The sequence below is a fragment of the Pipra filicauda genome, unplaced genomic scaffold (genome assembly GCF_003945595.2).
Source record: "Pipra filicauda isolate LSUMZ 115617 unplaced genomic scaffold, ASM394559v2 scaffold135_size2527700_pilon, whole genome shotgun sequence".
Lineage (NCBI taxonomy): Eukaryota > Metazoa > Chordata > Aves > Passeriformes > Pipridae > Pipra > Pipra filicauda.
This window is the reverse complement of record NW_024103829.1, coordinates 743522-765750: the sequence shown is the minus strand read 5'-3', so window position 1 is coordinate 765750 and position 22229 is coordinate 743522. Positions and strand designations below refer to the sequence as shown.

The 22229-nt window shown below is 37.8% G+C and overlaps 1 protein-coding gene across 2 annotated transcripts in view; it reads right to left on the bottom strand.

Annotated features, from left to right (window-relative positions):
• Positions 1–4832: 4832 nt before the first annotated feature.
• Positions 4833–22229, bottom strand: part of OLFM3 (olfactomedin 3) — a 48962-nt gene continuing 31565 nt past the window's right edge. The window contains exons 2-6 of one of the 2 annotated variants that reach the window (XM_027740816.2): positions 21717–21863; positions 19161–19316; positions 15102–15321; positions 7822–7928; positions 4833–6169 (exon numbers count right to left, since the gene is read on the bottom strand). In XM_027740816.2, coding sequence (XP_027596617.1) covers positions 5492–6169; positions 7822–7928; positions 15102–15321; positions 19161–19316; positions 21717–21863 — 1308 coding nt within the window. In that variant the 3' untranslated portion in view covers positions 4833–5491. The remainder of the gene's footprint in view (positions 6170–7821; positions 7929–15101; positions 15322–19160; positions 19317–21716; positions 21864–22229) is intronic. The other variant, XM_027740817.2, reaches the window with a different exon arrangement.

Here is a 22229-nt window from a genome sequence, read left to right as displayed (position 1 = left end):
TTCCTGTTCAGGTTCACCACAAGAACTGTGTAAATAAGAACTCAAGCTTCCACATAAAGAGCACAGTAAAACAGATTGTGTTTTGAGATGCCAAATCTGACCTGTTAGCTGTCATTTTCATTTGTCTTCATATACTTTTCTGTGCTGCTATGGTATATCCCTGCACAATTTTTAGGCAAAATGGTACAGTGGACTCAAAGCTGGGTCAGAATGCAGCTGATCTAAATATTATATGCATTTATAGTGAACTGTGTTTAAACTCTGCCATTTTTGAAACAAAATCCTGAGGAAGCTTTGTTTCACGTGGACTGCTGAAATGTTTCTGCGACGTAATTATTTTAACTGAATGTTCTGAAGCAGTAGATACAGGAAAATTCCACAGTTCTTCTGCTGATGCTCAGCTGACAAGGGGCATGTGAGTCTAACAGAAATTTCTGATTCGAAAGAAAATGTGAATTTTTTCCCCTGTCTGGATTTCAAAGACAGAGACAAATATACTTGGTCTTTAAGAGGCTGAATACTTTCATGAAAAGCTGGTGCAACTCCTCTTGATATAAAATCAATAAACATGATTTGTATTTTAAGAGTGAGGATTTCCTCCAGTGGTAGTTTCGGAGAAAACGGAGTTTTCATACCTGGGGCCAATCTCTACATTTATGAATAATCCCTGCTGACTTGAATAAGAGCTGCAGAAAGGATGTGTCCCTTATGTTCATCACCCTTGTGGCCTGTCTGACACAATATGTGCTACACGTGTGAGGGGCTTCTGAAGAAAAAGAGAGATCTGGGAGCATAGAAGTTATCTTAAAATGCTTACTAAATGCACTGAATGACCGCAACTGAAAGTCTGAAGGAGTTCACAGATTATAAGATTGGTAATCAATCATAATACCAAAATAATCAGGTGGATGTTCTATTTGCAGTTTGGGGGAAACTCCTGCACATATGTTTTATGAATCTGTGGTCACAACTATTGCATCAGTGTAGTACATCTGTTTTCTAGAGCCCAGCAAAAGTCATACTATACAAAATAATCATTTTTGTATAGCTTCCACAACTTGGTGTTGAGTAATTGTCTTTCCTCTGTTTCCCATTAAGTGAATTAAGTAGACAACCCGGTAATAATGATCTTTGCATAACCTAAATGATCTCTTTTCTGTGGGAGAAATAACCTTATTATTCTATAAGTCTAGGATTAGTTTATTTGCTTGCATATTGATGTGCATGTATATGGTCACATGTGTAAGAATTATTGAGGAAACCTCAGCTTAGAAGATGGGCTTTTGCTTTTAGTTTTGGCAATAATATGGTCTCTATTCTTGGTGGGGAAGTGAGCTTCAGGACTTGGCTTTATGATCTGTGGAAGTTAGTTTGCGTGCTTGAGTCTGTTTGAGTGTGAGTTTCTGGTGGGATGCAGTGGCTACAGGATGTCGTGGAGCAGGAGTAGGTCTCCTTGGAATTAGTGCAGTGGGGGAGCTTGTCAGCACAGTGGGGCTGGATGCAGCTCTGTCCTAAAGCTCTGCAGCTGCAGCCCTCGTTTGTCTTTTGTGGAAAAGATGCCCAAGTGCTCAGCAAATGTCAAGGATGTAAGATTTACAGCAGGGAATGCTTGGATGGTTTGTAGGAAGAGATGCTCATCCAAATGATTTCCAAAAAAATATTTTGACTAGCATAAACATCAGTATGTATCAAGACTGTTTCTTGGCAATTCTTGAACTGAGAAAGGATACAATTTACTGTATGAGTAATTTGCTGTGAATGGTTTGTTCACTTCTACTCTAGCATTTTCTAAGCAATTGTTTATTATGACAAATTACTAGGTAACAGGTTTATTCAGGCTGTGGTTTGAAACAAACAGCTTTTGCTGCAGATCCAGCCTGCTGAGCTGAGTGACAGCTAGTGCCCCTGAGCTTGTCTGAAAAGGAATATTCTTATATAAACAATCTGTGATTAAAACCTTGCATCAACCTGTCTCACTCAACTAGGTTCTTTTAATTTTTCAAATTTAATGCCATCTTTTGCTAGCAGTGACTACAGTGCTGAGGAGGCTCCACAGAGTCACCCTGCCAGTGGTCTGCTTGGCACACTGTGACAGACAGGGCAGGCTGAACAGCCTGTGTGTGTAATAATAGACTTGAGAGTTACTCACGGGCAAGAATTGCCAGATGGGACTATAAAAGATTATTACTGTTCAGGAAGCTTTCTCTGGGGAGGTTTGTTCTGCCTGTTTTGTCCAGGGGAACAGTAAGTCCATTGCAGGGAGAATGCTATGGGCTTTGTGGTGTGCATCATCCACGTTCCCTAGGCTCCCTCAGGACAGGCGTGCCTGGTGGCTTGGCAGACTTGTGTTCCTGTGCTAGATTTGTGACTGTGTGCATCTCCCTCTGCTGCCAGCACAGCTTGGGGAAATTTAAGAATTCTGGTCTGGGTGCAAGAGTGATACAGTCCTTTTACATGTTTATCCCTTGAAGCAGGAGGTCACTAAGATATTCAAACAGGCTCTAAAATTAATTTCCTCATGTTTAAGGATAGTTTTTTTTCCCCCCTAGAGTACTGATACCTCCTCATAACAAACAGCCTATGCTTCAACTATAAGAATAAAAGTTCTGGGTTGCTGCTACATTAGGAAGATTTTCTGCTTGTGCTGCTCAATTATGAAGGCAAAGATTGTAACACAAATTTGCTTACAGTGAGGCATGGTGTTTTCAGCCTTTTGGAAATATGACTATGGAATTTCCAATTTGGAAAAGATAGGTGATCAACACTGAGTCACAGAAAAATGAATGCTCCTTAGCAGGAAGTTGTGTTAATTGATAATGCCTCGCTGTGTTTTGTTGTACGGGTGGTATGTAAGCTGTTATATCATGTTTAAAGTTACCGGAATCCAGCTCATTGTTACTAATTTAGAAGGGCGAGATTTATCCAGGTATGACAAAACACCTTTTGAAGGAGCCTTTCCCACCTCTCTTATCCATCCATCTCTAGCACCCTGTAATAGTGTCCGTTTCTTCCTTTCCTTTGACTAATAGGAGTGTGTTACCCTTTAAAAGGCTCACTAAATGACACTGAAATCAGGTGAGATTAATCTTCCTGTAAGAACTGTTATCAACCTGTACTAGTGTGTGCATGCTAGTTACACAGAATGACAGTCTTATAAAGAAATATGGTAGTAATAATTTTTTTCAGATTAAGTTATTCTCGCATCATGAGTATTAGTCTAGTTTATGATGATACAGTAGAAAGAAGTTCAATTTCTCAATCTAATTACTAATGTTTTTAAGAATGCTATCTCAGTGAAAAAGTTCTATTTTGTTGAAGTTACTCTGTAGAGAGAAAAGGTTAGGGTTTGCTTTATGGCTTTTGATAAAAATCTGAACATACTTCATTTTCATAAAACATCCCTGTATGACATAAAATATCTTTTTTAATGAGTAGTCATATACACTTTCACACATCACATAGAAGATTTCATTGTCAGTACAGGAAAGTTGGTTACAGGAGGGAAGTGATTTAATTTGTCTATTTAGCTGAACTGAGTCTTGAAATTCTGTGTAACTGATTGTAAGGGATAACAGCTATCATTTCAGCTAGGCAGGAGGGGGGAGATGGAAGCAGGAAAGTAACTTTTCTCTGGTCATGTTGTAATGTAATTTGCTGGTTTTTTTCCCCTTTATCAGTTCTTGAAACCTAATTAGCTTCCTTTTTTTTTTTTGCAGCCAGTATGAAAAATAAGGCAGTTTGTTCAGCTTCATATGGGGGTTATGTTATAAAGCAGATTTGTAAACATAAACAGACATATATATTTATAATAATGAAAACATTAATGAGGCTTAAGGTGGTCTCAGCTGACACGCTGGTAGAACCAGCAAATAAAATGTCTTCAAAATAGATCTGGCTTTTCAATTTCAAAGGATATAAAGAGGAGAATCCCAGATTTTGTGAGCTTCACAAAGCTTCAGCTTTCACTGAATTTTTTGTCTTTTTGCATTTTGTGAGAGCCCAGCTAATAAAAAATCTTATTACTAGTGCTTAATAATGTTACTTTCTTTCCATTTATGCCAAAAGATATGAATAGCACCTCATTCCTTTTTTCTCAATATAATGTGCACTCTCCCCATCCCCTAGTTTCTAATGAGATAGTATTGCAAGCCACACAGCTTTCATAAATATTTGTTTTTAAAGGCATCAGTTTTGACCATAAGTAACAATTCTACTGCTAGCAAAACCCAAACCTCTTTGCAAGAGGTTGGCCTCAGTGTTGTTGCCATTTCCAAGCAAGGGCTACCCAGTGCCACAGTGATCATCCAGCCTTTGTACCTTTTCCTTTGTATTTTCTCTTTAATTATGGTCATCCCAGAGAAGAGTTTTGTCAAAAGATAAATGTTCTTCTATTATGAGTAAGAAGATAGGCAGATTAAGGAAAGCAACTTGACTTCTAACACTGCTCCTCACTGCCCCAGAACAGCACTCACATGCTGTGGACTCACACGCTTGCTGCAGACATGGGCACCAGCCCGCTTTCTGCTTCTCTCTTGGAAAGCCCAGATCAGGGAGTGAGCATAAACAAGGGCAATAAAATGCTGGAAGGGAAGAAAGTGGGAGAAAGAGACTGAGGGAGAGAGAAGCCAGCAGTATGAGCTAAAAATTGGGCAGGGCAAACAGTTGTAAAGCTGAGACGGGTATGAGGCTTCGATAAGTGCCAGTGGTGAAGAAGAGATCTACCAAGCAAAGCTGAGAATGGGAATCATGCATCTGAGAAACTACTGGTCTTTCTCAGAAATAACAACCTTTTAGCAGATTTTTACCACTTTCAATTGACCCATAACCAGAACTGCATTATTTCAATATATTTTATAAAAAATAGTACTTAGTTTACTTTCACATAAGTGAAGAGATACAATTGCACAATGGTGGTTACAATGGTAGAAATACATACTGTCGATAAAATGTTCGCAAGAGATTTAAAAACATACTGTACAGCACCACATCTGAAATTGGGTGATGGCAAAATGAATCATACTCCATGTCTAAGTAAATTAAGTTCCTAAATCTTTCTGAATAAATAAAAAAATACAATGTGCAATATGTGTCTGACACTACCAAAATGCTTCCTGAAGTTAAGCAATAGATTAAAACAAAAAAATGAGGTAAAAAAAGACATTCATGCATTTAAGCTAACATTAGTCTCTGACTCTAAAATAAGGCAGATCATAATCTTTTAAAAACTGTCTTTAGCCACTTAAATTCTCTTTAGTGCTTTTCAAGACAAGGTCTTGACAGACCTTGTAGAATCATGAGTTAAGATGCTTTTATTTCCGACAGGTCATTTTAGACAGGCTCAGCCATATTTGAAATGCATTACATAGTAGAAAATGTTGCTTTTCCTTAATGAAGAAAGAAATGTAAATTAAAAGGAACTGAAAGAGATGGATGCTTTTAGAGTTAATCACAAATGAGACTGCTTTGACGGAGGGAGGTAAGGGAAAGAAAATTATGTGTCATCTTCAGTTTTAATGACGTGGAAGAGGGTGACGTTAAACAGGACTTGGTGTCCATTATTCCAGGCATAGAGAGCTCTATCTCTTGCATTGTAGTCAAGCATGGATATATGGAAATACTGATTATGGAAAGGAATGTCTGTATACTCGTAAGTGGAAGTTTTTGTGGAATAAGAATAGTAGACCTTGGCTCCTGTTAAGTGAGAGTTAGTAACATACAAGGTGCCACAGATCATGAAGGATTCTCCAGCGCTTCTCTTTGGGTAGCCTGTGCTCCAGCTCTTCAGCACCTCCAGAGTATCCTGGTTTAGCTGGCTGATGACAATGTTGCCTGCATTCTGGTTGGTGGCATACACAGCCCACAGCCCAATTTCATCTGCCATCAGATCAATATCAGAGAAGCCCCCCCAGGTGTAAGGGTAGACATTGTGAAAACCAGCGTACTCCAGGCTGCGCTGCGCGAGCACCCGCCCCGTGTCAAAGCTGTATTTGATGATGATGTTGCTCTGGTACTTGTTGAAATAGAGGGAACCATTGTAGACAACGTGGTTGGTGCCTGCCCATTTGAATGGAAGGTTGTATGTCCTTGATTCAGCTCCACTGACAAAGTCTGCAATTGATTTATATTCACGGACAATTTTATTGTTAGTGTAACTATCCATGTACCAGACCTGGAAAGAAAACAAAGATTGGGAGTAAACATCTGGAACACAGTCTGTGGTACATGAGCGTGATATGGCATGATGGATAAATTGCAGGAAAAGAGGGAAAACGGGTTTTAGATATGCAGCAGGCTATCATAGTACAATATTGCCGATATTGCTGTTACAAAAGCATGAGGAACTCTTGAATTTCTGAATCAAAACTTACCTATACAGGTGAACTTTAAATATAACTCTTACTAACTACAGTGTCTGCATTTTCAGAGAAATTTAATTTTGGATTATTCAGTGTTTGGATCTCTGCTATATGGAGCTTGCTTAAAGATATTCCCAGAGACTAATAATCTAAGAGAGAGATGGAAAATGGTATGCGAGCTAAACTTGAATTTATACTTAGGAATAAACGTGGTTGAATTTTTTTCAGCTGAATTTCTAATCAATGAAAAATAGTCTATTCTTAGTAAGGAAAACAGAAACAATAGCAATGAAACCAGTAAAGTTTAGAAACCATTTTTTCTCCTTAAAACAGAATCAATAATTCTTTTTAATGTGCTATGTGCAACTTCCATTCCCCCATTTTTTCCTTCATGCATTTTACCTTTTCTCCTTTTAGTTTGTCAGAGGACAAATAAAATCCCAGCTAAAAAAAAAGAAGAATGATTTCTGGAGGGTTTTTTATGCCAATTTCAACACTGACATGAACAAAATATTTGTATAATCACCAGTTCAGCTTCTGGCTGCCCATTACTTGGTGCAAGGAGGGTTTTGCATGGTTTGCGTGCACAAGTAATTTGTGTGTTACTTGAAGGTGGTGGCTGTCAGGGGAGGGGGTGGCAGGGTGTGCTGGGAGGGGACTGAACAGGGAGCAGGTGCTGATGGAGACAAGGGCTCATGGGCATGGTTCTGGAGCAGCCACTGGCACTCTGAGGTATCAGAAGAAACATTTTCAGGATAAGATGGGGCTGAGTAGAGTTTGCTGCTCTCCTAAAGTTAATTGAGATTTCTGGGGTCAGTAGTAAACCTGCACAGACACAGCAGGCAGGGGAGAGCTGCACACAAATCTTTAGTTATTGCTATTTGTATGTAGCCTTTGGTGTTTTTTTTTTTCTGTAGTCAAAAAGCTAATGTTGTGGGTTTCATACAAATGAAACCGTGTTTTGACTTCCAAACCCCTTTGGACAGAGCACCTCCTTAAAGCTGTGTCCTGTTTTAGATCCAAACAATAACGTAACTTGGATATGATGCAGAAAATGGCCTGAATACAGATTATATGGGGCCTAATCCTGTAAATTTTAACTGTGCTGAATTACAAGTGCTCTCGAGTAAAAGTGTGGATGTTTGTTTTATAGTACTTGAGTTCTTAAAGACTCAAGCTCCATTAAACATGTTAGGAAATAAAAAGGAAGTGTAGTCAGTTCAGAGAGATGTTTGTCATCCCTGAAAAAGCTGAAGGCATAAAGGTGCTTAGCTAACTTCTGTCTTTGGATATTTTTGCACAAACACTGTTGCTTTTTCTCTGACGATGTTAAGTGTAAAAATGACTGAAATAGAAGAAACATGCTTGGGAGTGTAACTTCCTAGGGGGAAAATACATTTTTAAGGATTAAAATAAAGCAAGTAAAAAAAAAGGGGGCACAAAGATAGTCAGTGCCTTTACATACTCGGTTATTTTTCTCCGATGCCAATGGATCCGTCATCCAGGCTCCAAATCGGGTTCCGGATATCTTCACTGTAATGGGGCCTGTAATTTTCATCAATTTGCCGCATGCTGAAATTAGAAAAACAAATGCATTAATGCAAATAATTGCACAACTCTCCTTGACATCTGTCAGAGCACAGGACCAATTGCTCTAAACTAAATTGTGGCTCCAGGGGATTCAGACTTATGTTGAAGATGAATTGTCATCTTCACTGAAGGAACTTTTCTGTATCTTCTGAGCTGAAGTGAAGAACACTTAATGATAAATGAAATGAAGACATAATCCTCTGTCACTTTTGCCTTCAGGAAGTTCAGTGCACAGCTAGGACTGATGGATGTTTCAGTTTTCCATTGACCAGGGTAGCAGGGTGGTTAAGGGCACACAGGAAAAAATGAGCTTGTACACAAAGCAAGCTCTACACAAAGCTTGTGCCTGATTGCCCTGTGGTTGCACACATGTAGCTGTTCCAGGACTGGAGGCTGTGTGAAGAAAGTATGAGAATTACTCAGCAAGCTTGGCTGTATCACTTGGCTTCTATTTCATTAGACTGCCTCATATTAGACTGTCTGGGAGGAAATAATGAAAGTCGATATGATCTTGGATGCTGACCTTCCTAGCAATCCAAAAATCTATATTTTAGGGGACATTAATAACATTCTTATTAGCAACAAGCTCCTGGTGGAATTCATTGTATTTACCAAGGATTAATATCACATAGTGGTGTGCAGGTGATTAGGTGAAATAGTATGATTTTACAAAAAAGATGTTCCATAAGAATGTGAAAAGAAGTGAAATCTTTCACTAATTTTTTTAATCTAAATGTAAGTACTTCTCTGTGCTACATGGTTGTGCTGTACTGTATAACCCTACCTATCTAGGAAATGTGGAAAATAAAGTATATGGTGTTGTGAATGAATTTATTCAGTTCAAAAGAGGGTCACATTAAGCCTAAATTTTCTACTCTCTGTAACTGGCAAGGAGTGTAATGTGCCAGACTGTCTCCCTCACTCAGAATGGGGTTAATGCTGTGGTGGCAACTCAGAGGCTGCTCGTGGAGTTTTTGTTCAGAGCCAGGGAAGTGGGGTGTATTGGCAATGAAGATAACTGAATACGGGCTGAGACCTCAATGAGCAGGGTAGGCTGTGTCTATTTTCCAGGTCAATTAAAAGGCACTATTATTTACAGATCTCAATCTATGGACATTGTAATATTTTAAAGATATTTTTGGAATTACCTATTTTAAAGAATCTTACAGGTTTTTACAGTTGATTATCATTGTACAGATATTTTTTATTCTGGATTTCTCTGTAGATAGGCTACTATTATTGTGCACTGAGTGCTCTTATTCTACAGCTATGAACTGCTATTAGCTTGAAGGGTAGAGGATTATATCCCATGAGGGTGAAGGCTTTTATTTTTAGATGGTATGTTAGTAAATAGTCTCAGAAAAGGGCATGAGATAAACTCAAACCTTCAGAAAGGTTAACTTTGGAATTTGGAATATTTAATTTGGAATAAAATTATCAGAAAACTAGTAATAAGTAGAAAGAAATTGGAAAAAATAATTACTGCTGAATTTGTAGTTTTTAAAATAATTAAAATACAGTGAATGTATGAGTTATAAGGTATACTAATTCCTGCCTTTAAAACACAGTACTTAAATTAGTAGGAAAACATAGTCAAAGAATTTGGAATCTGAAACAACATTTCTTCTATCAAAAAAAAGAAATCCAGGAACTTAAATGTGGAATCATATATGAGTTGTGAAATTTTGCTTCTGAATGGAGAAAACTTGTGGAAGGGGCCCATGGCAGAGATGTGAGGGTGCTCTCAGAGCCCAGGTTTGTGTCTGGGCTGGGTAATGCCGTGTTGGGGTAGGCAGGGCAGCGTGACAGTGTGCCTTGAATTTGCAAACTGTGGCTGGGTAAGCAGTGCCAGGGCCAGGCAGAGCCAGCGCTCAGTGAGGGCAGGCAGAGCATGGGGGGCAGTGGGTCAGGTCCCTCAGCCGGGGCAGGTGTGTGAGAGCTCACAGGTTTGCTCCCCAGCGTGGGTGTGTTTGTGGATTGTGGGGAGCAGCACAGGCACACACTGAGCTTGAGGCCCCACATCTCCAGCAGAGGTGTAAAAGCAGGTGATGTGTTTGTAGAACATGCTAGCTGCTGGGGGGGGGGGCTGTGCACACAACTCCGTGGGTGTTTGTGCACGTGGTGATCCATATGTGAGTGGAGTCTTTGAGTCTAGCCAGAGAAGGGTGTTCCGAAATTTGTATGTTTAAGTGTCTAGTACTGTGGTTCCTCTGCTGCATTACTCCTATTTATCCTGGATGTACAGTTCACTGGTTGCCAGTTGAAATGAACCAAGCTGCCTTCCCCTGTGACAAGAGTCAGATGCTTTCAGGGAATAGTCTTTCAAAATGTATTGAGATGCTGTTCAGTGTGGAAAAAAAAATGACATTGCACTTCAGCCACTAAATGATCATCAGTTTGAATCAGGGTATATTTATGTGATCAATTTTTTATTCTCAGATAACATGTAGTGATCAAGAAAGGAAGACTGTTAGGACAGCTACTTATAGCTGAGGGGTGGCTGCTGACTGAAAAAGTGACAGTTTTCAGCACAACAAAACAGAGCATATTGTAAGAAGCATGAGGATTTTTTTTCCTCCTGCCCTATAGTATGACCCATCTTTTCTTTTCCTTGTTCAGTTAACAGAAACCCATGGATCTGCCTATTTGTGTTATAATTTGATGGAACTGGTACTTAAGACTAAGGAGTAATACTACAAGTATATTTTCTGTATATGGTAAGTGATTCCTATTGTAGTGATAATTCATATCCCATTAGCAGGTTTCTTCTGTAAACCTCAGCAGTATACTTGAGGTCTGCTGACCTACTTGCTCACAGCATGTACAGTAAAAAGGAAGCAGCAGAGCTGTCAGTGCCCACCTCTGTCTTGTCACCCCAGTCTCCTTACAGTTGAAAGATCCTTCAGCACAGGAGCTTAACATATAAAGTCTCTGCCAAAAGTCTAGTCATTTAAGTCTAGTTGCAGACAGCCTTTAATAAAATTATTGACATGATTTTTAAAAACGGGAAAATATTATTTACAGTTGTTTACCCTCACCCTTACTCCAGCTGCAGATTGTTTCAAAATCTCAGTCTTCTGTTAATTTGCAAAATGTTCAGGGCCAAGTACATGCATGTCACCTCTTTTGAGTAGTGAGAACTCAAACCAAGCAGTAAGTCCTTTCAGTTCAGAAAGTACTGCTTGAAAGAACAGGACAAGGCCCCAAAGCAAGTCTTGGTTGAATGGTCAACCTTGATAAATCAGCTCACGCTGTTTTAAACTGTTTAAGGCTGCAAAGGTAAATTCTGTAGAAGTAAATTGTCCCAAGTATTCCACAAATCAACATACTTGCTTAAATACTGGTCTTGTGAATACAGCGAACCTATTGCTGACAGATGATGCAGAGAAACGTGACACGTTTCTCTCAAAAAAGTGACTGAGGCCAAATTTTCCTCCTCTTCTCAATGAAATTCCTCTGCCCTTCAGTTCACGTTTTACTCTGTCAAACTGTCAGACAGTCCCCTAATGCAGTGTTGCTTCCAGTATTGGATCAGAAGTTAAGAGAATCGAGTGAACACAATTATGAAAACCGTAAATCTAATTTCTCATTCTTCAAGAGAAAGGCGGTGTTGTTTTCTTCAGTTCTGTCTTTTGGAGCCCTGCCTTCAAATGTGTTCACCCATTTGTTACAGCAGACCTATAAAAATTGGCAGAATTGGAACAATTTATGTTTTGTTCATTATAAAGTAGCAGGTGTGCTGTCTGTGCTGAAGTGTTATTGACTTACTAACATAGTGAAGTAATTTATTCCAGGTGAGTATCACAGCATTTTGATGATACGTTACTACAGTATGCAGTTTATGAATCTGTTTAACATTGAAATAATTGGTTATAGTGACTTTATAAGGATAATTCTCTTCCAGCTTGCCCAAGCCTGATCTTGCATTTGATACAGGAATTAAATGAATGACAACTCTCTCAAGAGTAAAGCTCAATATAATGTCTAACAGTTCACTGACAAAACAAGGCAAGTTTCCTCTGTGGTTTTAAGCACTTCCAACTTTGTGTTCAGTCTAAGAAATTTCCCTTACTCCTCCACTGAAGTTGGTAACAGCTTCTTCTTCTCTACTTAAGTGTAAAACATGTTGATCTAAACCCAGTCTGTATTCTCAGATGCAGAATGAACCTGTTAATTGTTTGTGTGGCTATACTAAAACTGATCCTGCATGCTGAGGTTTTTTGCTAGGGAATGGTAATACTAATATACTCAAGGGAGGTTAATTTATTTAACATTTTTCTGGCATGGCAAGTCTTGGAGTCTGAAATGAATGAAAATTCCAATTAGTTTTCAGTTGTGGCATTTCTTTAGCTCATTTTGTATGTAGAGAACTGGAACATAGACAAATGTAACTGAAATGGGAATCACTTCTGGACTATGAATTTTCCATAACTATGGGGTGGTGGAGAGTTAAAACTAGCCGATGCTTTTTTTTTTTTTTTTTTCCCCCCAACGTGGCTAAAGCCTCCTTGCCAACCCTTTTCTTCTGTTTTGGTTTATAGCAATATAGCAATTTAATTCCCTGACAGGAGAAGGACCAGATGCTAGTAAGAAGGTAGGTCAAATGTATCTTCATACTAGCAAATGTTAAGAAGTTCAGGTACACTAAGAAAAATGATAGCCTCACTTTTTTTTTTCCTCATTTCATAAACACATTATGACAAGAATAGGAGGGTTCCAAGCACACTGTGCAACCTGCACTCCCTTCTAAATGTACATGTCTTACAGGACTGCCAGCAAAGGACCCATATGCACATAAGTGTATGTGAATTTGGGATGTGTGCAATCACATGCACTTTATTCCTACGTGTTTAGTTGCATGCACCCTTTTAAAGCTTTGTGAACAAATTTCTTATCAACTTCTTCCTGGATTTTCTCTTTCTTTCAAAGAAGCAAATTCCAGTCATCACAACTGTTGTGGTAATCACTAAACCTCACTGAAAGTAAGACAACTGCTTACTATATGTTAATGATGTTGACAGTGTTGCCAGTGCAGATGGAAGATCCCTTATAAGTGGCCAGGACAACATAAATAATGCATTATATGGCTGAAAAACACCTGCTAGGGAGAAGAATGGAAAATAGCTATTGCGCATGCTGATTAGATAATTATATTGTGAAATGCAACAAAATCTGTGAAAATTCCAGCCAGATCCTGTGGCAGCCTGCTGCTGCCGTAGGCTTCTGGCCATCAGACTGGCAGGGACACTCACAGCTGGAGCATCTCCAGCGTGGTGAATGTGGCTGGGAAGAAGGTGTAGGTTCGAAAGCTGTTTTCCCCTTATGCTTCCTGATCTGAACTTTCAGGAGTTACAGCAGGCCTAACTGAAGCTGTTTTTACTTTAAAAGGTGCACAGGGATAGGCGAAAAAACCAGCCACTCCATTAGCTTGTGAGCATAAAAGTCATTTAAGCATCTAAGACTAGGGAGTAATGCCAATAAGGATGAATGAATCTGTGTTAGAGCTTGAAAAAGTCCACTCCTTTTTGATAATGGATACGCTTAATAATTTATTTTATACAAAAATTTTCTCTCTACTGTTAATATACGTAATTTTAATAGGAGTTTTTTCCATTAGGTACATCAAGAGAAATACAATATGTTGCAGGAATTCAGGATAGATAGGATGAGAACATACCTAGTAATTCTGGTATATATCTCACACTGTAGTCACTTCACTAATCAATATTACAAGATGGCGTAAAAGCAAAGAAAAATAAGATATTCATTAAAGATAAACTGATGATTTTTGGTGTTTAATAACCTACTCTAACCCTCACTATCAGAAAATACTGTCTATTCATAGGAATTGCTTTGCTTGCTGTGGTATTGCAACACAGATATTTTCTCCTGACTGTCTCCTGTCAATGCAGTAATGTGCTATTATGTGTGTGTACTGAGGGGAAAATAGGATCATAAGAAATTTGTGTTTGAAGAGGTCTTTCATGTATTTTAGTGTATCATCACTGTGCTATTTCCAGTGTAAAATAAAGAAACTGAAAATAAATAATTTAAGATGCTAACTTAACCTAGTTTTTTCTCATTCCATTGCATCACAAAAATAAGGAGGCTCTGCTTATCTGTCAACAAGATATTTAAGGTAATGTGTAGCACTTAAAAGTAAACATCCCACACTTGATAACTGAGACACCGATCACAGGACTGAAGCTTGGAATTTCTAGTTTATTGATGTTCAGTGTTAACATACAAAGTGTTTGTTTTTCATAGCGGGGCTGGATTGTTGCAATAGTGATCCATTCAGGAGTCTCAGAATGGATGGATAGACTAGGGAAAGGAGAGACTGCATTGTGTTTGTAAGGCAGGTAGGTTCTACTGATTCCTCCAGGGGTAATGGAAGTTAAGGCTGACACTTGAAAATGATACTTCAGGCTCTTAGTTTTGGTGGCTGATATTGAGCTAGCACTGGTTTTCAGAGATGCTCAATGTTTGACTTTTTCTAACTAAAGCCAGCATGTGAGCAGCTGAGATGGAGGCTGCCTGATGCAAACCTAGTGCAGTGCTCACTGGGTTTGTTGCTGTGCTTCCTACAGAAATCATCCTTTGTTCCCTTAAATTAGGCGTAATGCTTAATTACATTGATATGCAAATTGGGGAATGGCACATCTCTCAGTGCTAATATTACAGGTCTAAACACAGTACAGCCAGAGTGGCCTCCCAAGTTTCATAGCAAAATGACAGAGTTATGATGTGGACATCTCAAAACTGATTCTACTCTACTTCCCACTAAATTTTTTTTACACTGACATCCCAAGGGTGACTGTAGTAGCAATGCCTGTCTGAGCTTTTTTGATAGAATATTTGTAGCTCTCCAACTGGTTTGCAAAACTCTTAGATTTTGAAATTGCTGTCTGTTATAATTCTCCATCTTAATTCCTTCTGTATACAGTAGGGCAGGTCATTATCTAAGATACACTGGCACAAAGTAACTGACCTTAGCTTCAGTTACTCTTGACTTTTATTAGGGTAGCACAGAGCAGAATATAATGTGTAGTCTTTCATCAAACAAAAATAATCTCAAAACTTAATCTTTCTTAAGAGAGACAACTAAAAATACACAGCCAAGGAACCAAATTTGCCATGAACTTGTTAACTTACTGAGCTTTTTCATGCAGTCTCGAAGCCTGGTTTCTAAGCTGAGGACACGCTGGTGTAGTTCGTCATAGTCATAAGCACCAATTTCTTCCTGAATCCCAGTGAGCACAGTAGACAGATTCCTAATTTCCTCCTTGAACTGGGTGATTAATTTGGCATCAGTTTTGTATTGTTCCAGAACTGGGATCAGTGGCAGGAGCTCATCCATCTTTTCTTTCAATTCCTGTTAGAAGCAATCATATGTCCATTAGAGCAGTTTAAAGGAGTTCAATCCCATAATTTCCTTTAATGTAATATTTATACTTGATTACTGAAATGACTTGAAAATGATTATTTATTTTAGTTACAGATCTACAATTAGTCTCTTTTGAAAGTGTTAGAAACCTCAGACTTAATCACAGTAAGCAGCAGATAAAATGCATGAGAGAACTGTTTTTCTACTTTAAGGAAAGGATCACCTTTAAGTGGATCTCAACCAAACCTGTTGAAGGTCTGACTTTCCATCTATAGGATATAAACCCCCACTAAGTGTGTCTTTCTTCAGAAGATGGTTAGGCCTAAATGCACAGTAGTGTTCAAGGAGGTCATACCTGGTTTACAGTGCTGTCATACATAGGATGAGCTGTTAATTTCTATTTAATTCTTTAGAAATACTAAATTAATCTTTTTCTCAATGCGTGTTGAGCACTGTTCAGTTCTGTTCCTGCCACAGTGATATATGCCTCTTCCTTTTTAAGTAAAAAATCCATGGTTCTTAACTGTGATTTGTATTAGTCATCCTGCTACATCACTAGGTGGCTTCAAACTTCCTCAGTCCTCTCTTTTCTGAACTACCATAAATATTTTTTTTGCCATATGCAGTTGTTGTTGCATTGACAATCTTATTCTTAAACATTGATTAAATAAAATAAGGCTCCACTTTGGAGTCTCAGATTGCCACTTCCTCAGATTTTTTGCCGTGTCTCATACTTTGAGAATTTGTCTTAGTTTGTAACCTATACTGGCTGCCCATTTTTCATTTCTTAATTATTCTCTTAAATGCGCTAATAATACAGGCTTTATTAAATTTAACCTAATTGTTTGAGGTGGCTTTTTGTTATGTTATTATTCCATAGAAAACCTCAAAGAACCTGCAGTCAAAAGGTCTTCCTTTATTGAAAAGTAGACAGGTTTGTCCCTGATATATCATCTGTATGAAGAAATTTGGAAATCTTTTTATAATATGTGGGAACAGCAGGACTTGCATAAGCAAATGCCAGAGAGACATGAGGAGATGCCAAGGTGGACAAAACAAGGCAAAGATGGAAATAAAGCTTTGTTAGATATTAGCATTAGGTGGTAATAGAGATTGGGAACAGTTTAGGACACAGATTGAAAGGGTTAAAAAATCAGTAGCTGGAGTATTCAGCAGGTTAAAGGGGAAAGCAGAAGAGAACTAAATGGAAGGCCAGGCACCAGAAAGAGGCTGAGTAGCAAGTGTGTCAGAGGTTGCTGTGGTCACTGAGGTGTGCAGAAACACACATATTTGTTACACCATTTGTCTCAGAAGATGCAATAAACAGGGTAGGACATTTCCAAAATAAATTACATGATGATACCGAATGCATTTTCACTAAGGAGATATGAAAGAAGCTGGTAGGCAGGGTCAGCATTTGGGCTGCTTGAAGATCTATCTCTGAATTTTTGCCTCTCAAACGTGTTCAAAGACAGCTTGAGAGTTCTGCAGTATCTCATCACCCAGCTAATATGTGCATATTGTCTTAACAATTTTTTTATATTGGAATTACTATTACCTCAAAATAAAAACTTTCATGTGTGCATCTTGCACACAGGTCATCTCAATAGCTGAAAAATTGCATTTTAAATTATCAGTAGGTATGTCATTATACAGGGATTTGAGAGTATTAGTTCTATTGGTTCTGTTCTCAAGGTTATGGTAGCAGAATTACTGAAATGGAAAGGAAGAAGTGAGAAGTCTTTTTGTTTACAGTTCAATTTTTTTTTATTTGTCTGTTTTTATTAAAAGCTTTATGCCTGTTAAAATGAATAGCTTTTTTTCCTCAATGACAAGAGGAGTAAGCTTTGTGAGAGAGAAAACAGAGCTCCAGAAACCAAAGTTCTTGTTACTTCATTTTGAAATCATGAATTTAGGCTTTGCTTCTGTGGGGCAGTGAATGGCCAAAGATCACGGGTAAACCATAACGAAAAAAAAAAAGCAAAGCTTGTGAAAACTCATGAATATAAAATGTCTTTAAGAGAATTAGTGAAGGTAATGAGTTCCTGGTAGGATTTATGCCAGATGAGGAATCATTTGAGGAAACTTGCTGTAACTTTGTGGAGAACAGGTACCTCCTGCCTGGCGGAAATGCAGAGTTGACTGAAGTATGACCATATGCTCAAGTGTGATCTGGATCAAATTTGTACTCTTTGGTTCTGATAAATATGAAAACACAGCTTTAGAAGATCTCATTTCAGTAAATGATATAATGTTGGTTTTGGCATTGTCATGATAAAATAAAAAATTATTGTTTTCTCGTGACACTCCTAGCTTGTTGCTACGATGAGTGGTACAAGGACTAATTTGTGTTGCAAAACCAATAGGTGGTAAATGTATTCTGGCACTTCGAGCCTGCTGATATGAGAGGTTATGCTACATCCAGAATGAATTTCTTTGTCTTGGGAAAGATAAAGCACTGGAATTTTAGTAGATCAAATTTCAGAAAGCCAGCAGCATACTGTATTATGTTGACCTTTTAAATTATTCTATAACTTGATTGGCTGGAACTCTTTTATACTCCAGGCAAACTGTCAAACTGAAGTTAAATGACTGGCCAATACAAATATCGAATATTTAAAAGGTTAGAGTGCTGGAGTAATCTGCTGCCTTTGACATTGTGTATCAGACATTCAAATTTTGATATTTTGTTCCCAAGGAAAACTATAATGAGAATACAGAATAGATAATGGTATTATACAAATGTGTTGTTATTGTGGCAAGGAAGGGTGAAAGGCAAAAAAGGTGGAGATGTTTCTTCCTACTTGAAAATAAATGGAAGCATATGCTCAAACTCTAAACTAAGAACAATGACATAATCAATAAAGTTTGGTAGTCAGATCATTAGTGTACTTAATTCCTGACATTTTTAAGACCCACTGGATATTCAGTGTCTCTGAAAAATAAATTAGAACCCTTGGCTATGTAATTATATAGGTATATGACTCTAGCACCAATTAGAAAATTAAGTTCATTTTATATGAACTTCTATAAACACTTCAAAAATATGTATTTAACATAATATAATTTTCATAATGTATTTTCTAGAACCTATTTTGCTGTCTTGCAGTCTCGAAATGTCAATTTATCAGACTTGCTATTTAAAGACCTTAAATATGCTCTTGTAATGTTTTTTCCTTTAAGAGTACTTCAGGTAGCTTTTTCAGAATACACAATGCTATTCTGTAATCTCTGCAACCCTTCTTTCTCACAAAAGGATTAGCTTGTGGTTTTTGTTGTCAGTAAAATTCTCTGGAAGTCTTTTTTTAATCACACAAATGTGACTGGGAATGACTGCCCTCCTCCCCATCCCAAATTCAAAACAGCAAACCTTTAGAGATGAAATTAGATCTTAATTATACTGGATAAAAATTACAATAACCTGATTTATTATAGGCTTTCTTCCCTTCAACTGCAGTAAATGTCAAGCAACACTAAAAGCGCAGAACTCTTGTTGTTTGCTGTTAATTCCATTGGATCTCCCCATTTATCACTGGAGCTTGAATGAACATAAATGTCTCAGTATGACATGCACATTGATACACAAAAAACCAGGAATCTGTTTAAAGTGACATTTCTGTAATGACTTAATAATTAATAGTTCCTCCCTATTACAATTAAATTGATCAGAGCAAAAGATTGTCATCATAAAGGAAGATTTATTATGCTTTTCCTTTTAATGATGCTCTTGTATGAGCATTTCAAGCTGAGACTTTAGCAGTCCATGCATTGCAACTTAGTACATTGCTTCCAGCAGGCTTCAAAGTTATTGTTAAAATCAAACCTACTTGAAAATGCTTTGTCATTAATGTCTTCCGATCATCTTCAATTTGCCGAAACTTGGCCTTCAGCCCTTTCATTTGTGTTTCCATTTTTAAAACATACTGGAAATCCCTCTGAGTCCGTAGATTTAAAACTTCAATAGATTGGGACATATTCTGAACCTGTTAAAGAAGAACACTCTCTAAATGCACTTTTTGTTGCTTTATTTTTTTCCCTGGTTAAATGTCAGGCAATAAAACGTGCTCATGTCAGTGCTTTAGTTGTGAGTCATTCATACCACAGTACAGTTCCAAATTCCATAACTGCATGACAGTACAAATATTGGGGAACAGGGCGAGACCTTGAAGCCATAAATTATTTGGACTAGTTCTGTGAGGTAAAGAGAGAGAGACCCTTTAAGCACCATCATCAATGGGCTCAAAAAAAGCTGTCAGGCAATAGAGTCTACTTTGACACCTGTCCAGGTCCCTGTTTTTCAGAAAGTGCTATACAGCATTTGTTTCCTCCCAAGCACTTTGGGAGGACAGGACTGAAATTTGGAGATTTTGGTTAGTACGAAGAGCATGCTTTTCATTGCTAGGCAATTATATAATAATTCAATATAAGGAATTCATAAGATTATCCAGAGATAAGCTGGGGTGTGTCAATCATCAAATAGGTGTTTGCTCATAATTCTGTAAGTAAATGTAAAATTAGAAATTTTATCCAATTGTTTCAGCTGTAGGAACCCACAATTTTTTCAGATGAAAAGTACAGAATGTTCAGGTAACTTTTGTAGAGCAAGTGACTTTGTAGATATTGTGAGCACTTTTACCACAGTGAGACAACAGTAACTGTCTAGAGTAAATTATACATACTTCTAAAAGTTTCTGTTATGAAAGCAATGCTTTTGCCAGCCATAAAAATGATACATTTTCCAAGTGCAGTTACTGTATTTCAATAACTGTTTTCCCAAAACATGAAAAAACTAGACTGCTGTAAATGTAAGGCACCATGTTGAAGATCTGGCTCAAAAAAAACAAACAAAAAAATTTACCTTCCTAATAACCCAGCAGTTGTTTGCAAGAATATGTGATGTTTGAATGGATATTCATGTTTGAAACTAACACATGATCTAGAGAATGTGTGGATTCAGAAAATGCTCTTAAAAATAGTATACTTTAGTTATTGCACAGTCACTGTTAGCAGTTCTTAGGATTTTTAATGAAAAAAGCAATGTTTCTTGTTTCTTTGCATTTTAATTGTTCAAAGCAGGCAAACAAAGTCCTTTGGGTACTGGAAGAGCTTTGAGCATTTCCATTTGGTAGAAGAAGCATTCGCATAGAACCTCTAATTAAAAGACTGCATGGACTTAGTGAAGTAATAATATGCCGTTACACATCCATGTCTGCCACAGTTCCAATCACAGGAAAACAGCTTTTAGAGACTAATGATTTAGGTTCTTTTCTGTGGCAGCTCAAAAACTATGTTGTGATCTTAATGCATCTTTTCAGCCCCCACCTCAAAATAATTTTATTTAACGTTAATATTTTAGTATTTGGGAAATATGCTGGAGCAAAGACTGAAGTCTTCCTTTCTTAAGTAAACAGACAGCATGACAGGAGGTAACTCCTCTTGTGCTGGTTCATCGATGTTCTCTCCATGCAACTCACACTATGGACTCTGTCACAACTTGAAACTAAGTGCCTTCTGAAGTTCATGGGAGGGTAGGGAGCAAAAATCTGTGGGCATCTGGCAATATATTAGCACTGGAATAATTTTTCTATAGCTAGAAAATAACTGAAAATTGTATCCTAAAAATATATGTTTAAATCTACATTTTATGTTGCTTTCTGTTGCTGTTCAAACACTCTCTCAAGCCTCAGGTTCTGTACTGCTGTGATACAATAACTATCACCTTGGTTACGTACAGGGAACGCAGAAGACTCATTTGTCTTTTCATGGTTGCACAATTTTTTCTGTGAATGCAAAACACTTCATTGATTTTACTATACATGCAATAGCAGATAATACTGGAAATGATAATACTGGAATTGAGAATTGGGTTGTTGGGGGAAATTTACACCACCAGAGAATGAATAAATACTAATATCTGAGGAAAAAGCAAATAAAAAATTAGAACTGTCTCATCTGCATAGTCTACTTTCAAGATGCTGTCATGTCTATATCTCATTACTTGTTGGTAAGAGACAAGAAATGACCTTCAGCAGTCTCATATGATTGAAGCTGAAGCTGTAGTTTAAATCTCACAGCAGCGAGCTAGTTTGAGGTGGGATTTGTAACTGCTTTTACACAGAAAAATCTGCCCTGGTGTGTAAGGAACAATCTGGGAGGAGTAAACAAGAGAGAAGATGCAACTTGGGTTGGGAAAGGTGTGACATAAGGAAAACAGACAAGTAAATGATCGGGGTGAGAACGCTGGTAGGGAATATACTTTGAAGAAATATTTCTATTAAATAACTCTTCAGTAGTTTGTTACATATTAAATTGAGAGGGAAAGGGGTAGATTTATGTGGGAAGTTTAATAATCAAGAGGAGGAATTTTTTTTTTGAAGACTTACCTTCTCTAGCAGTTGTCTGAGTTGCCTGCTTTTGGCATCTCTTGAACATAGGTTTTGTTCAGGTGCAACAACAGTGCAAATGCAACGACCATCAGGATCCTGGGCTGAACTATAAACCTGCCACCCTTCCTTGGGGCTAATCTGAGTCTGTAACAACAAAATAATAACAATAAAAGGAACTGAGCACATTTTTTTATTTGAAAAAACACTATCTCAGAATATTTTTGTTTATTTTTGCAGTACATGTTTGCAATGAGGTTCCTCCCAGTAAGCAATTATTGCTCTTCACTAATTAGTTCGGTAGTTCCGCAGTTTTGCCGTATCTCACACCTTTGCAGTAGCTGTCTAGAAGTGTCCAGGACGCACTGTTTCCAGGGTGGATGAGAACAGTATTTTGCTTGTGATTCAGCACAAACTAGTTGATTCAATTCTTTGCAAAAGGACATTACAGTTTTCATCAGCAGAGAACAAACATATCCTTTCAGCCTGAATGACTTTTACTTTAGACTAATG